A 14334-nucleotide genomic window follows, 5' to 3' on the forward strand; every position below is an offset into this window, starting at 1 on the left:
CAAAAAGTATTATGCTTCCTATTTTAAATTGGCTTAGTATTAAACAATTAATCTGTTATTACTCTTTGAAGTTTATACATTACATAACACAGGGAATGTTACCAAATTATCTGTGTGATAGGATACAGCACAACCATGATATCCATAACTATGGAACTAGGAGTAGCAGAAATTTAAGACTGCCTAAAGTAAGAACCGAGTTCGCAAAAAAGACCTTAGAATACGTAGGCTATAAAATGTATAATGAACTACCAGCAGAGATAAAAGACTGTGAAAACGTTGTTAAGTTTAAAGGAAAACTATTTCTATGTTGTAAAAATTTAGATATGTAATATTGGTTAAACAATGAATTTACTCATTTCTTTTTAATGAAATAGTTTTAAGAAACAATTATGAATTTTTTAAATTGTACTAAACAATGAATTAGGCTTTTTTGGCCGTAATAAATAGAATAATAATAATAATTGGAATGGGAGAGTTGGTTGAAGGAGGATTGGATATCCAACTTAGTCTGGGACTTGGACTTCAACTGGCACTAGGACTGGGACTGGTAGCTAGGCCTGTAGTGGGAGTTGAGTTGTAGTGTGGTTGGGTATGGACTTGGGGTTGGTAGGGAGATAAATGGAATAAGTGATGGACAATTATAAGAAGAAAAATGGAAGATACAGCAGAAGGGATAGAGAGCGAACAGGGGTAGCAAGGCTTACTTTTCCAATGCAGCCAAACCGGTGTAATGTAGTTAGCGGCGAAATGGCCATTCAAGTATGAGATTCGGCAACTTATTGTGTGCACGAGTGTTTGGCCAATGATTTTTTTCATTCAAGATACTTATATTGAACAACTCTTTAAGTAGTCGAGCTTGATCCATTGTCTCAATGATGCTACGATGTGTCTATTCCTGCTGAAGTATTTTTTCCAGTTTTCCACGTTTAGAGAACTTCCACTGGAATCCTTCTACGATATTAATTAAGTTAATTTTCTTCTAGGCACTGTAGTATTTGATTTGTTATAACTATTTCACGTATCTTTTCATGAACGGGCCTGTTCCGACATGCTCAATCGACTTTCTTTAGGGGTACAACTACCGAAGTTTTCCAGAAGTCTGGCACTGGAAGCAGCTTTTATTCACAATCTGATATTTAGATACAAGTTTCTTCCCTCCTATTTTATATTTAAATTTACTAACTATTTCAAGTATATCTCACCTGTGATTTTTTAAACTGAAATGAAATACTGATTTTTTCAGTGGTCATACCTACTGTAAGCATTACTAACAACGAAACTTGCGCTGATTCCTATGACACTATCAATAATAAAATTATTAAGTGGGTGTTCTTTTTTACTATCTTGTGTATACATTTTGTCATATATCAATATTTTTGTAATACTTCTGTTCTTTTTAGACACTGAAATGCAGTTTGTCTAATGTATTTGTGCAGTATTTACCTCTTTCAACCTCAGCATTTATATTTATAGTTCGCAGCCTTAGTTCCTCATTCTCATAGATCATGCCACGTGATGACTTTCGGTCCAATCTGCGAGTAAGTATATAAAAAGTAGGCATTAAGAATTTGAATGTAATAGTATGCTTTGAATGTATTAATAAGTTTAGATACTTAGAATATATGAGGAGTTACAAGCAAAAAACGCAATACCTTAACTTTTTTCTAGATGTAGACTGGGGTAATCTCTACTTTCTCCTATCCCTAGGAACTAGATTACTAGCTGTCAAATTGGAACATTTCTCTTCTATTTCATGCTTGCAATTAGAGATGACACCCTGGAGGTGGTACTTTGTCAATGAATAAAAATCGGCATATATAAAAATGGATTAATTTTGTGCACGATTCTTAAAGTACATTTTAAAATAATTTCAAATGTAAAAGCGGGTTTTTCCTAGAAGCTCTAGCTTCCGAAATATTTAATAGTAAAATTTTTAATAAATAAATGTTTTTTTTAATAAATAAACTTAACTCTTATAAATTATAGTCAGTTAAATTGCCTTTTATGAGTTGATTCAGGAGCCATACTTTGAATGCTCCAGCAGTAGTCAGCTACAAATGTGGTCGCCCTGCTCTTCGCTGAAATCGCCTTAATTTTAAGGAAAACGGTCTAGGTGGCTATGAAAAAAGTGCAGCTTGATACTCATGCTTACAACAAAATGTTGAAAGTGTAGCATGAGTTGAAAGTGTAGAGAAGTTGGATAACTTCCCGTTATCTAAAAAGTTTTTTACAACCCAAACGAACTCGTCCCATGCAGATTTTTCAGGTGCTTTTATGCGGCTAGCGAACTTTAATTAGTTTTCTAATCTGTAGGCCATCGAAGATCTCAGTTTCGGAAACGATTTAAAAATGTATTTGAAACTCTCTGAATGATGCCAGGATGTACTGGGGTTAAGTACTGAGCAATGTTTAGCTAAGGAGTGGTCGAACAGCAGACAGTAGGTTGAGATAAATCCATTTAGAGTGATTTCTGCAATTTACTCCAGTTATGTTTAATAAAATAAATAAATGTAAGGCGCGAAAGCCTCCGAAGAGATCTAAGGCCGAGCTTCTCTTCCTATTTGCGTCGTGCTCCTCTTGATTTTCCCTACAACATGTTTTATGCCGACTCCGAACGGCATCTGCAAGGCAGATAAGTTTCCACTGAGAGCTTTTCATGGCAGAAATACACTCGGAGCGCTTGCCAAAAACTGCCGAGGGGCGACCCAACTTAGAAAAATGTTCTTCTAATTTCTTATTTCTAAAATTTTGATGTTGATTTGCCCGTGCTTTGAACCCAGGGCATACGGTGTGGTAGGCGGACCACGCTACCATCACACCACGGTGGCCACCAGTTATGTTTACCACACAGATATAAGTCGCTGTGATGGTCCACCGGTTCACACCATATCACAGAAGTTTGGTACTTGAAATTAGGTATTTTGTATTTTATAAGCGCAATGACCCAACACAACTTTTACATACGAAACTTGGTATCCAAGGTTTGTTATTGGTTCCATATGAGGAACCGAATAAGTCCATATAAGCTCGTTTTACGAGACCTGAAGGATTCAAACGAAATTTCTTCAACATACCCACCTAAAATTGGCATGAGCAGTTGTAAGCATTAAGGAGTACTGGTTTCACTCCTGATAGATAAACCTTAGAATAAGGTAAACAAAGTACATCGTACACCTTATGACAATGTCTTATTAGGCCAATTTGCGCTAAAAATAAGCCGTATCCCAAAGGAAAATAAAAATTAAACGTTGTCTAAACTTAAACGAGATATATCCTCTCCTATCTATACAATTCAATGTCTGTTCGTGTAGCCGCGGGTTTAGTCTAGTGATAAATAAAACCCAACTATAGTCAATAAATTCTCGCAATATGGATTTTTTTAAATTTAAAAAATTAGAACGCCAATAAAACTCATTTCAATAAGCAAATTTACTTTTCTCCTTCTAAAAAACTGCTTTCCTTCACACTGCCGGAAGCTACGTGTTGTATGCAGACACCAAACGACATCTGTCAAATGAATTTTTGAAGAGAATATTTTCATAGCTGATATATACTTCCTGGGCTGAACTACTGCCGAGGAGTGACCCCGCTTAAAAAAACTTTATAAAAGTATTTTTAAAATTACTTGTGCTGCAACTTCAACGTAGGAACTAAAACTGAATCTTCTACGAAATATTACCAATCTACATTTAAATAATGTTTTTTGTTTGGCTATGCAAGCCTCATTTGATTTGTACGTGCAATTAGATATATAATAATTTTAAAATGTGGCATACTATTCCTTATTCTACTTGGTCGATAAACCTTATAATCAGGTTATTGTAATCGATGTATTATCTTATTACACCTCATTTAAACCTGATCCTTAGTGGGTTATAAGCCTCAAATAAAAATCCTACAATAGCAAGTAGTATCTTATAATAAGGCCTTATGTAAGCAATATTTTATTTGGTTCATAAACCTTATAATAAGGTGATTATAAACCACCTGACGGATTATAATAATTTCTTATGTGAGCCTTATTTAATATGGGCTATAAGCTTTATCATACCGTTATCTTTCAGATAAACCTTAGACCTGATGACATAAGTGCAGAAAAATAAGGAGCATTATAAGGAGTAAGCCATAACACAAGTACACTCAGAGAAAAACGCCGCTCTAAAATCCAGCACCACCGGACTCAATTCAAGCTTTTCAAGTTCTTACTTTTTTGTTCTTGAAATACGAAAGACCTGTTCTTAAAACAACAACCTTGTTCTTGAGCTGACACCATTTTCTTGAAAAGAGAATGGTTGGTCTTAAAATATGAACAAATGTTCCATTAATAAGAACGATGTTCTCAAATGAAATTCAAAAAAAAAGAAACGGTACAATTCATGCGCACAACAGTGATAAATATGTACAACATTTGGCACAAGTTATCAAGCAGTTGTAGTGGCCCACCGGCTATGATCTTGCGGTTGCGATCGTGTGTCGGGAGTTCGATCACCGTCAAACTCTGAAGTTTTTAAGACAATTTTTTTATGTTCTATTTATTTTAATTCTTATTTTTCGTTCAGTTCCATTCAAATATGCACAGGTAATTTTCAAAATTGTTATGAAATCTTGTAAGTATATACTCAGATTGCATCAATAAAAAGAAAAATTTCTCAATAAGAGAAATACATGAAAAAATTCATATTATGCATTTTTTGATTTTAATAATAGTTTTTTTGTTATTAATATTTTTTATTAATGGCCAAAAAATTGTTATTAAAAAAAAAATAAATAAATGGGTTCTAATTGAAAAAATTACCTTCCCTCTCAAGCACAAACCGTTATTGATTCGAGACCGAAAAATGTTAAATTGACCAAAAATCGTTCTCAAAGCGTGAGAGAGAAAAATCTTAAATCAAGTCCAAGTAGTACTTGAAATGAGCACAGAAGGTTCACATATCAATACCAACCTGGTCATAAAATACGAAAGATGTTCTTAGAAAAACTGTTCTTAAAACAAGCCCATCGGTCACGAGTTAAGAAAAAACGTACTTAACAGACTTTTGTCAACGAATGTTCTTAATTTTGAACTTGTTTCGATCGTTTTAGAACGATTTTTTCTCTGAGTGTACATCGAATTTGAAGCCCCAGGTATTTTTAGTCCCTGATAAGCTATTATCGCGCATAATACAAATTTCAATACTCAATACTGTCAATATTGAAAATGACAAAAAAAAAGTATCGCTACTTTGATTGATAATAGTTTTGAGTATTGCAGGGGCGCATTAATTTGGCTCATACTTTTAGAATCTCCATCTAAAAAACAACATTCAGTTTAAATTCCATAGCGTTTCAGCGATGCCGCAAAATTTTATCGAAAAAATTCAAAAAAAAAATCAAGGGTATCGCTTGAAAAAGTGTAAAAATCGAAGTTTTTTACATATCGAAGTTCTGTAAAAACTTACTATCAACTTTCTTGATTTTTCAAATCATCAGATCGGATAGTCAAAAGGTCATTCTTAATGTCCTTGTACTTTTTTCTGTCCTTAAGTTTTTTGCCCGTGTGTAAAACCCGAGTATCCAAAAAAGTAAAAGTTTTTGGGAATTGCCCATATATTCAGATTGCATCAATAATGAAATAATTAAAAAAAATTTTTAAGATAAACGGTTTATTGAAAACAATACTTACATGAAATAATAATAATACGAAAAGCTAGAAAATAATTAGGTAGGTCGTAGGTACAAGTCATCACACTCCTTATCAATCTAGGGCGTTGATCAGACAATTAAATAAAAGCGTTGTGTGCGTGAAATTTCTAAAAATGTGAGGCGTAGCATAACCTGATTAAGGTTCAGTTGGTTTTACTTATGACTACCAATAGAAATATGATGCGTCCAACGTAGGTCCCTTGTTTAATGCCGATTCCGAAGGGCATCTGCAGGCAGATGAGTTTTCACTGGCAGAAATACACTCGGTGTGCTTGCCAAACACTGCCGAGGGGCGACCCCGCTTAAAAAAATTTTCTTCTAATGGAAAAACCTGTTTCTAAAGTTTTTGGTGTTGCTTTTTCCTGGGCGAGAACCCAGAATTTTCGGTGTGGTAGGCGGAGCACGCTACCATCATACCACGGCGGCCACCATATGCCTTTAGGCCATGTGAAATAAACCTTCACGGTGTGCCTGAACTATGTTTTTCTTCGAAGTCAGACCACCTCAGATTTTTTTCGGATTCCTGTTTTGTGGGCTAAAATATGCTCAGCAGTAAAATTTGACGAAAATTCCCCGAGAGAATTTTGAGAAAACTGCATTTTGTTGCATTGTCATATAACATCAATTGCATTGTTTGACAGTGAAAATATACACTTGGCGATATGTACCGCAGTTTGTAGGTCTAGTCGAACACATAATTCCCACGAACTTATAATTTCCAATATACCCTCAATTCTTGAGTTAGGAGCCAAAAACCTCGCCAAAAACTTTAATCCAAAATTCTGCATGCGATAACGTCTTGCACTTAACTGTTATTACTGCCCTCATTCAAAAAAGCAGTGTCTATCCATTCCATAACAAATGATTCTTTTTGCTTTCCTGAAAAACTATAATTGGCGCTTACAACGTTTATCGCTATTACCCTTCAAGTGATGTTAATAACCAGTTAAGGAAGAAAGTAATTACATTACTGAAACTTTAGGCAGCAGGTCATAAACTTCAACAGAAATTTTTCTTTAAGCAGTCAAATTACTTCACTATCACTTTGTGGGGCAATGTCAATATTTCTGTATTTTTTTGGCTCCGAAGCTTTTGAGAATGATGGCGCGTTCCAAAGCAAAAAATATATAAATATTGGCGTTTTACCACCAAGTGATATGAACATTTTTTGTTAAGGTAAGGTTGAACCACGACGCTACTCGTATAATTTATTTTTCGTTATATACACATTATAACTTGTTAATATATGTAGATACAAGATTTATGCATATTGGAACGATTTTCCGTCATTTACGTTCGAAATCGACACTGATGATGGCAAATCGCCGAAACCGGTATGTCTCGAAAACAATTTTGACAAGGGATGACGGAAAATCGTTCAAATATACATCAATTATCCATCCTGTGGGAAAATCAACGAAGCAAAATAAATATGTAGATAAGGTTACGATAGTAATTACATTTTGCTATTAACATTAAAGAAAAATTACAAAGTTTACATACGACGATGGTTACAAGTACATGTTTCCCAATTTTACTTACTCATCAGCTAGCTTCTCGGGAGCTGTGTATTCTCGAAATCTCCGACATTCATACTTTATACTATTGTAAATGCAAATACCTTTATCCACTCAGCCATATGAATGTCCCTTTACACTGGTATAAAATATGAATATTAGAGATTTGAATGGAAATGAAACTAACAATTCGTTGCTGAATATCAGTTACGTTTATCGGAAACCGATATAAAAATAAAAATTTTTAGAAAACTAGTTATAAAACCCATTCTGGGTAAAAAAATATAAACATTCATATAGCAAACTATTTTTAGCTCAAAAATTTGGCGCCTGGTTTTATGGCGTATTTTAGAAATGACAAAGATTCAGTTGGTTTTGAATTTTTTTAACACTCATTTTGATACGTAAGAACAGTATCTGCACTACAATTAATAGCAGGAAAAACATTTTTTAGTGGACTTCTGCCGCAATTAAAAAGTATTTATTATTACTTGGTGTATGTACTGTCTACCATTAAATTTTATTTTTTTTAAATATTAATCTCAAGCGCACTACTTTTGAATAACATTATCTTAAGATATAATACTTATTATATTTATCATATTCAAATATCTAATACCCCTACATCGCTACTTTCGGTTATTAGTGCACAGATATATTTGAAAGTATAGGTGTAATAATATTATTATTGCCTTCTGTTTTTGAAGTGATCCCAGTGACTGTTACGGACCAACATAACTCCGGCAAATAAAGGTTTCATTTCTTTATCTATTGGATAAAAGTAAGTTCACATAACGATTTACTTTCTGAAGTAACTCCCGTATTTTTTTGTTGTTTGCACTCTCTAGAAACCGACTATTTACATAATTTGGTAAATGTTATAAAACGAAATTCACCATTCTCCAGCGGATTCTTTAAGTAAACTAAATAACTTTCGCATTGTCGGATTGGAAAATAGTTGTGTTTTTTTATCCAAAGTAGTTTGTTATTGTTTCAAAATTTGTATTGTTGTTTTTTTTATACTCAGTTGAGCAGAGCTCACAGAGTATATTAAGTTTGATTGGATAACGGTTGGTTGTACATATATAAAGGAATCGGGATAGATATAGACTTTCATATATCAAAATAATCAGGATCGAAAAAAAATTTGATTGAGCCATGTCCGTCCGTCCGTCCGTCCGTCCGTCCTTCCGTCCGTCCGTCCGTTAACACGATAACTTGAGTAAATTTTGAAATCTTGATGAAATTTGGTACGTAGGTTCCTGAGCACTCATCTCAGATCGCTATTTAAAATGAACGATATCGGACTATAACCACGCCCACTTTTTCGATATCGAAAATTTCGAAAAACCTAAAAAGTGCGATAATTCATTACAAAAGACCGATAAAGCGACGAAACTTGGTAGATGAGTTGAACTTATGACGGAAAATAGAAAATTAGTAAAATTTTGGACAATGGGCGTGGCACCGCCCACTTTTAAAAGAAGGTAATTTAAAATTTTTGCAAGCTTTAATTTGGCAGTCGTTGAAGATATCATGATGAAATTTGGCAGGGACGTTACTCTTATTACTATATGTACGCTTAATAAAAATTAGCAAAATCGGAGAAGGACCACGCCCACTTTAAAAAAAATTTTTTTTTAAAGTAAAATTTTAACAAAAAATTTAATATCTTTACAGTATATAAGTAAATTATGTCAAGATTCAATTCCAGTAATGATATGGTGCAACAAAATACAAAAATAAAAGAAAATTTAAAAATGGGCGTGGCTCCGCCCTTTTTCATTTAATTTGTCTAGGATACTTTTAACGCCATAAGTCGAACAAAAATTAACCAATCCTTTTGAAATTTGGTAGTGGCATAGATTTTATGGCGTTAACTGTTTTCTGCGAAAATGGGCGAAATCGGTTGATGTCACGCCCAGTTTTTATACACAGTCGTCCGTCTGTCCTTCCGCATGGCCGTTAACACGATAACTTGAGCAAAAATCGATATATCTTTACTAAACTCAGTTCACGTACTTATCTGAACTCACTTTATCTTGGTATGAAAAATGAACGAAATCCTACTATGACCACGCCCACTTTTTCGATATCGAAAATTACAAAAAATGAAAAAATGCCATAATTCTATACCAAATACGAAAAAAGGGATGAAATATGGTAAGGTAATTGGATTGTTTTATTGACGCGAAATATAACTTTAGAAAAAACTTTATAAAATGGTTGTGACACCTACCATAATAAGTAGAAGAAAATGAAAAAGTTCTGCAGGGCGAAATAAAAAACCCTTAAAATCTTGGCAGGTATTACATATATAAATAAATTAGCGGTATCCAACAGATGATGTTCTGGGTCACCATGGTCCACATTTTGGTCGATATCTGGAAAACGCCTTCACATATACAACTAACTTTTAAAACTCTCATTAATACCTTTAATTTGATACCCATATCGTACAAACTCATTCTAGAGTCACCCCTGGTCCACCTTTATGGCGATATTTCGAAAAGGCGAACACCTATAGAACGAAGGCCCACTCCCTTTTAAAAATACTCATTAACACCTTTCATTTGATACCCATATCGTACAAACAAAGTCTAGAGTCACCCCTGGTCCAGAAAGGCCCACTCCCTCTTAAAATACGCATTAACTCCTTTCGTTTGATACCCATATTGCACAAACGAATTCTAGAGTCACCCCTGGCCCACCTTTGTGGCGATATCTCGAAACGGCGTCCACCTATGGAACTAAGGATTACTCCCTTTTAAAATACTCATTAACACCTTTCATTTGATACCCATATCGTACAAACGAATTCTAGAGTCACACCTGGTCCATCTTTATGGCGATATCTCGAAAAGGCGTCCACCTATAGAACTAAGGCCCACTCCCTCTTAAAATACGCATTAAATCCTTTCGTTTGATACCCATATTGCACAAACGAATTCTAGAGTCACCCCTGGTCCACCTTTATGGCGATATCTCGAAAAGGGGTCCACCTATAGAACTAAGCCACACGCCCTTTTAAAATAATCATTAACACCTTTCATTTGATACCCATATCATACAAACAAATTCTAAAGTCACCCCTGGTCCACCTTTATGGCGATATCTCGAAAAGGCGAACACCTATAAAACGAACGCCCACTCCCTTTTAAAAATTCTCATTAACACCTTTCATTTGATACCCATATCGTACAAACAAAATCTAGAGTCACCCCTGGTCCACCTTTATTGCGATACGTCGAAAATGCGTCCACCTATAGAACTAAGGCCCACTCCCTCTTAAAATACTCATTAACTCCTTTCGTTTGATACCCATATTGCACAAACGAATTCTAGAGTCACCCCTGGCCCACCTTTATGGCGATATCTCGAAACGGCGTCCACCTATAGAACTAAGGCCCACTCCCTTTTAAAATACTCATTAACACCTTTCGTTTGATGCCCATATTGTGCAAACAAATTCTAGGGTCACCCCTGGTCCACCTTTATGGCGATATCTCGAAACGGCGTCCACCTATGGAACTAAGGATTACTCCCTTTTAAAATGCTCATTAACACCTTTCATTTGATACCCATATCGTAGAAACGCATTCTAGAGTCAACCCTGATCCACCTTTATGGCTATATCCCTAAATGGCGTCCACCTATAGAACTATGGCCCACTCCCTCATAAAATACTCTTTAATGCCTTTCATTTGATACACATGTCATACAAACACATTCCAGGGTTTCCCTCGGTTCATTTTCCTACATGGTTATTTTCCCTTATGTTGTCACCATAGCTCTCAACTGAGTATGTAATGTTCGGTTACACCCGAACTTAACCTTCCTTACTTGTTTTTTGCTACTTTTGTTGTTGCCAATAATTATCAGCGGCATTCACCCAACGCTTTAGCTTTGGTTAGACTGATCTAAATATGTATAAACCATTAAAATAAAAACATAAATAAAAATGAAGCAAACGATCTCGTAAAAATAAATATATTAACATAAAAGAAGGCTGGCTGGTCTAAGATAATAACAACAAGTAAGGAAGGCTAAGTTCGGGTGTAACCGAACATTACATACTCAGTTGAGAGCTTTGGAGACAAAATAAGGGAAAACCACCATTTAACAAAATTAACCTAGGGTAACCCTGGAATGTGTTTGTATGACATGGGTTTCAAATGGAAGGTATTAAAGAGAATTTTAAAAGGGAGTAGGCCATAGTCCTATAGGTGGACGCCTTTTCGAGATATCGCCATAAAGGTGGACGAGAGGTGACACTAGAATTTGTTTGTACGATATGGGTATTAAATGAAAGGTGTTAATGATTATTTAAAACGTAGTGGGCCTTAGTTCTATAGTTGGACGCCTTTTTGAGGCATCGCCATTAGGGTGGACCAGGGGTGCTCCAGAATGTGGTTGTACGATATGGGTATCAAATTAAAGGTATTAATGAGGGTTTTAAAAGGGAGTGGCCCTTAGTTGTATATGTGAAGGCGTTTTCGAGATATCGACCAAAAGGTGGACCAGGGTGCCCCAGAACATCATATGTCGGGTACCGCTAATTTATTTATATATGTAATACCAGGAACAGTATTCCTGCCAAGATTCCAAGGGCGTTTGATTTCGCCCTGCAGAACTTTTGTCATTTTCTTCTACTTAATATGGTAGGTGTCACACCCATTTTACAAAGTTTCGCCTTGCAGAACTTTTGCCATTTTCTTCTACTTAATATGGTAGGTGTTACACCCATTTTACAAAGTTTTTTCTAAAGTTATATTTTGCGTCAATAAACCAATCGAATTACAACGTTTCATCTCTTTTTTCATATTTGGTATATAATTATGGCATTTTTTGTAATTTTCGATATCGAAAAAGTGGGCGTGGTCATAGTAGTATTTCGGCCATACACCAAAATAAAGTGAGTTCAGATAAGTACGTGGACTAAGTTTAGTAAAGATATGTCGATTTTTGCTCAAGTTATCGTGTTACGGCCGAGCAGAAGGACAGACGGACGACTGTGTATAAAAACTGGGCGCGGCTTCAACCGATTTCGCCCATTTTCACAGAAAACAGCTAAGGTCATAAAATCTATGCCCCTACCAAATTTCAAAAGGATTGGTAAATTTTTGTTCGATTTATGGCATTAAAAGTATTCTAGACGAATTAAATGAAAAAGGGCGGAGCCCGCCCATTTTGAAATTTTCTTTTAGTTTTGTATTTTGTTGCACCATATCATTACTGGAGCTGAATGTTGACATAATTTACTTATATACTGTAAAGATGTTAAATTTTTTGTTAAAATTTGACTTTAAGAAAAAAATTTTTTTTTTAAGTGGGCGTGTTCGTTATCTGATTTTGCTAATTTTTCCTTAGCACACATATATAGTAATAGGAGTAACGCTCCTGCCAAATTTCATCATGATACCTCGACTGCCAAATTACAGCTTGCATAATTACCTTCATTTAAAAGTGGGCGGTGCCACGCCTATTGCCCAAAATTTTACTAATTTTTAATTCTGTGTCATAAAGTCAACCCACCTACCAAATTTCATCGCTTTAGCCGTCTTTGGTAATGAATTATCGCACTTTTTCGGTTTTTCGAAATTTTCGATATCGAAAAAATGGGCGTGGTTATGGTCCGATTTCGTTCATTTTAAACAGCGATCTGAGATGGGTGCCCAGGAACCTACATAGAAAATTTTATCAAGATACCTCAAGTTATCGTGTTTACGGACGGACGGGCATGGCTAAATGAATTTCTTTTTTTGCCCAGATCATTTTGATATATAGAAGTTTATATCTATCTCTATTAGTTTATGCCGTTACGGATTACCGTTATGCGAACAAAGTTAATATACTCTGTGAGCACTGCTCAGCTGAGTATACAAATAAATGCTACGCGTTAACATTAAGTTGTGACGACCGAATTGCCGTATATCTATATAGCATGCGTCCAAAGCAATTTAGCAGCTCCTTGATTGCTGTATATCAAGTACCATTTGGGTTCATTTATATATTGGCATATGTGAGGGAAAGGTATATTGGTAGATGTGTGAAAGTATGCACACGAGGAAGTCGACATGGTCAGTATTTATATGTAATAGCTCCGACATCGTATTTCTTAGCGTCCCACTCAATTAGCACTTGACTTAATGGCATTATTTATATTTAAAAATAAAATCTATACAAAACAGGTAATAATTTATGTTTACAGGGCATATTAAGATGTATTAATTTATTTTATGTCTTTTATTTCACTACAATGCAGAAGATCATTATCATCAATAAACTCAGTGGAGGTCTCCCCCTTCATCTACAAATAAATAAGGGTGTCAATAGAAATACTTTTTTGGTCGTAGCGTCTTAGTCCATTCTAAAAGTTTATACATCGAGTACTTTTTCTCGAAACTTTTTCGGTATCGTTTACTTTCCTGGATCCTGGTACTGCTATCGAGCACAAGGTGGGATACGAATAACATTAATTTAACTGCTTTCTCAATTCAAAGATGCGCCTATTAGCAAGATCTATTCTCAGTCTGATCTCTAAACTGAATTTGCTTCGCTGTTATTGCTTGCTTCCATATAGACGAACTCCCTCACAGTCTCGAGTTAAGAAGAAGTCAATGCGCCGACTCCTTCTTGGTGATATCAGTACTTCGCCTTGTCTACGTTCACCGCAAGACCCACATTTTTGCTTTTTCATCCAATCAAGAAGGCAGAACTTTCGGTGCGTTTGTTAAGGCCAATAATATGTATGTATATATGTATGCCAGCAATTGTATGTTCTTATACAGTTTACCATCAAGGTTTAGACATATGCTGCTAGACTTAGGTTAAAGCAATGGTACGATAGATGGTAGGCTCGTTTGATTTCCAATTGCTCTAAGAGGTCGTTTCCATTCATGACAGAGCTGGTGGGTATCGAGTTCGTCTTTTTCCTCGCTATCTAGCAATGAGGAGAAGTGCTCCCTCCACAACTTAAGTAAGCTGTGTACGTAAGTGAGGTCATCATTTTCATTCCTGCAACAGGCTGACCCAGTCATCCGCCGAATTTTTTTTGTAGAATTTCCAGGTATTATTCGTATCAGTCAACATCTGAAGCTCCTCGCACTCACACCGTTCTGCTGACGTT

General features: G+C 35.4%; 1 protein-coding gene across 6 annotated transcripts in view; it reads right to left on the reverse strand.

Moving 5' to 3' along the window:
• The window catches only part of LOC137236741 (uncharacterized), a 208403-nt gene that overhangs the window by 101909 nt on the left and 92160 nt on the right, over positions 1–14334 (reverse strand). For all 6 annotated transcript variants that reach the window (XM_067759714.1, XM_067759711.1, XM_067759708.1 and 3 more), the window contains one exon: positions 1447–1535. In XM_067759714.1, coding sequence (XP_067615815.1) covers positions 1447–1510 — 64 coding nt within the window. In that variant the 5' untranslated portion in view covers positions 1511–1535. The remainder of the gene's footprint in view (positions 1–1446; positions 1536–14334) is intronic.

The sequence above is a fragment of the Eurosta solidaginis genome, chromosome 1 (genome assembly GCF_040869045.1).
Source record: "Eurosta solidaginis isolate ZX-2024a chromosome 1, ASM4086904v1, whole genome shotgun sequence".
In the NCBI taxonomy this organism is placed as follows: Eukaryota; Metazoa; Arthropoda; class Insecta; order Diptera; family Tephritidae; genus Eurosta; species Eurosta solidaginis.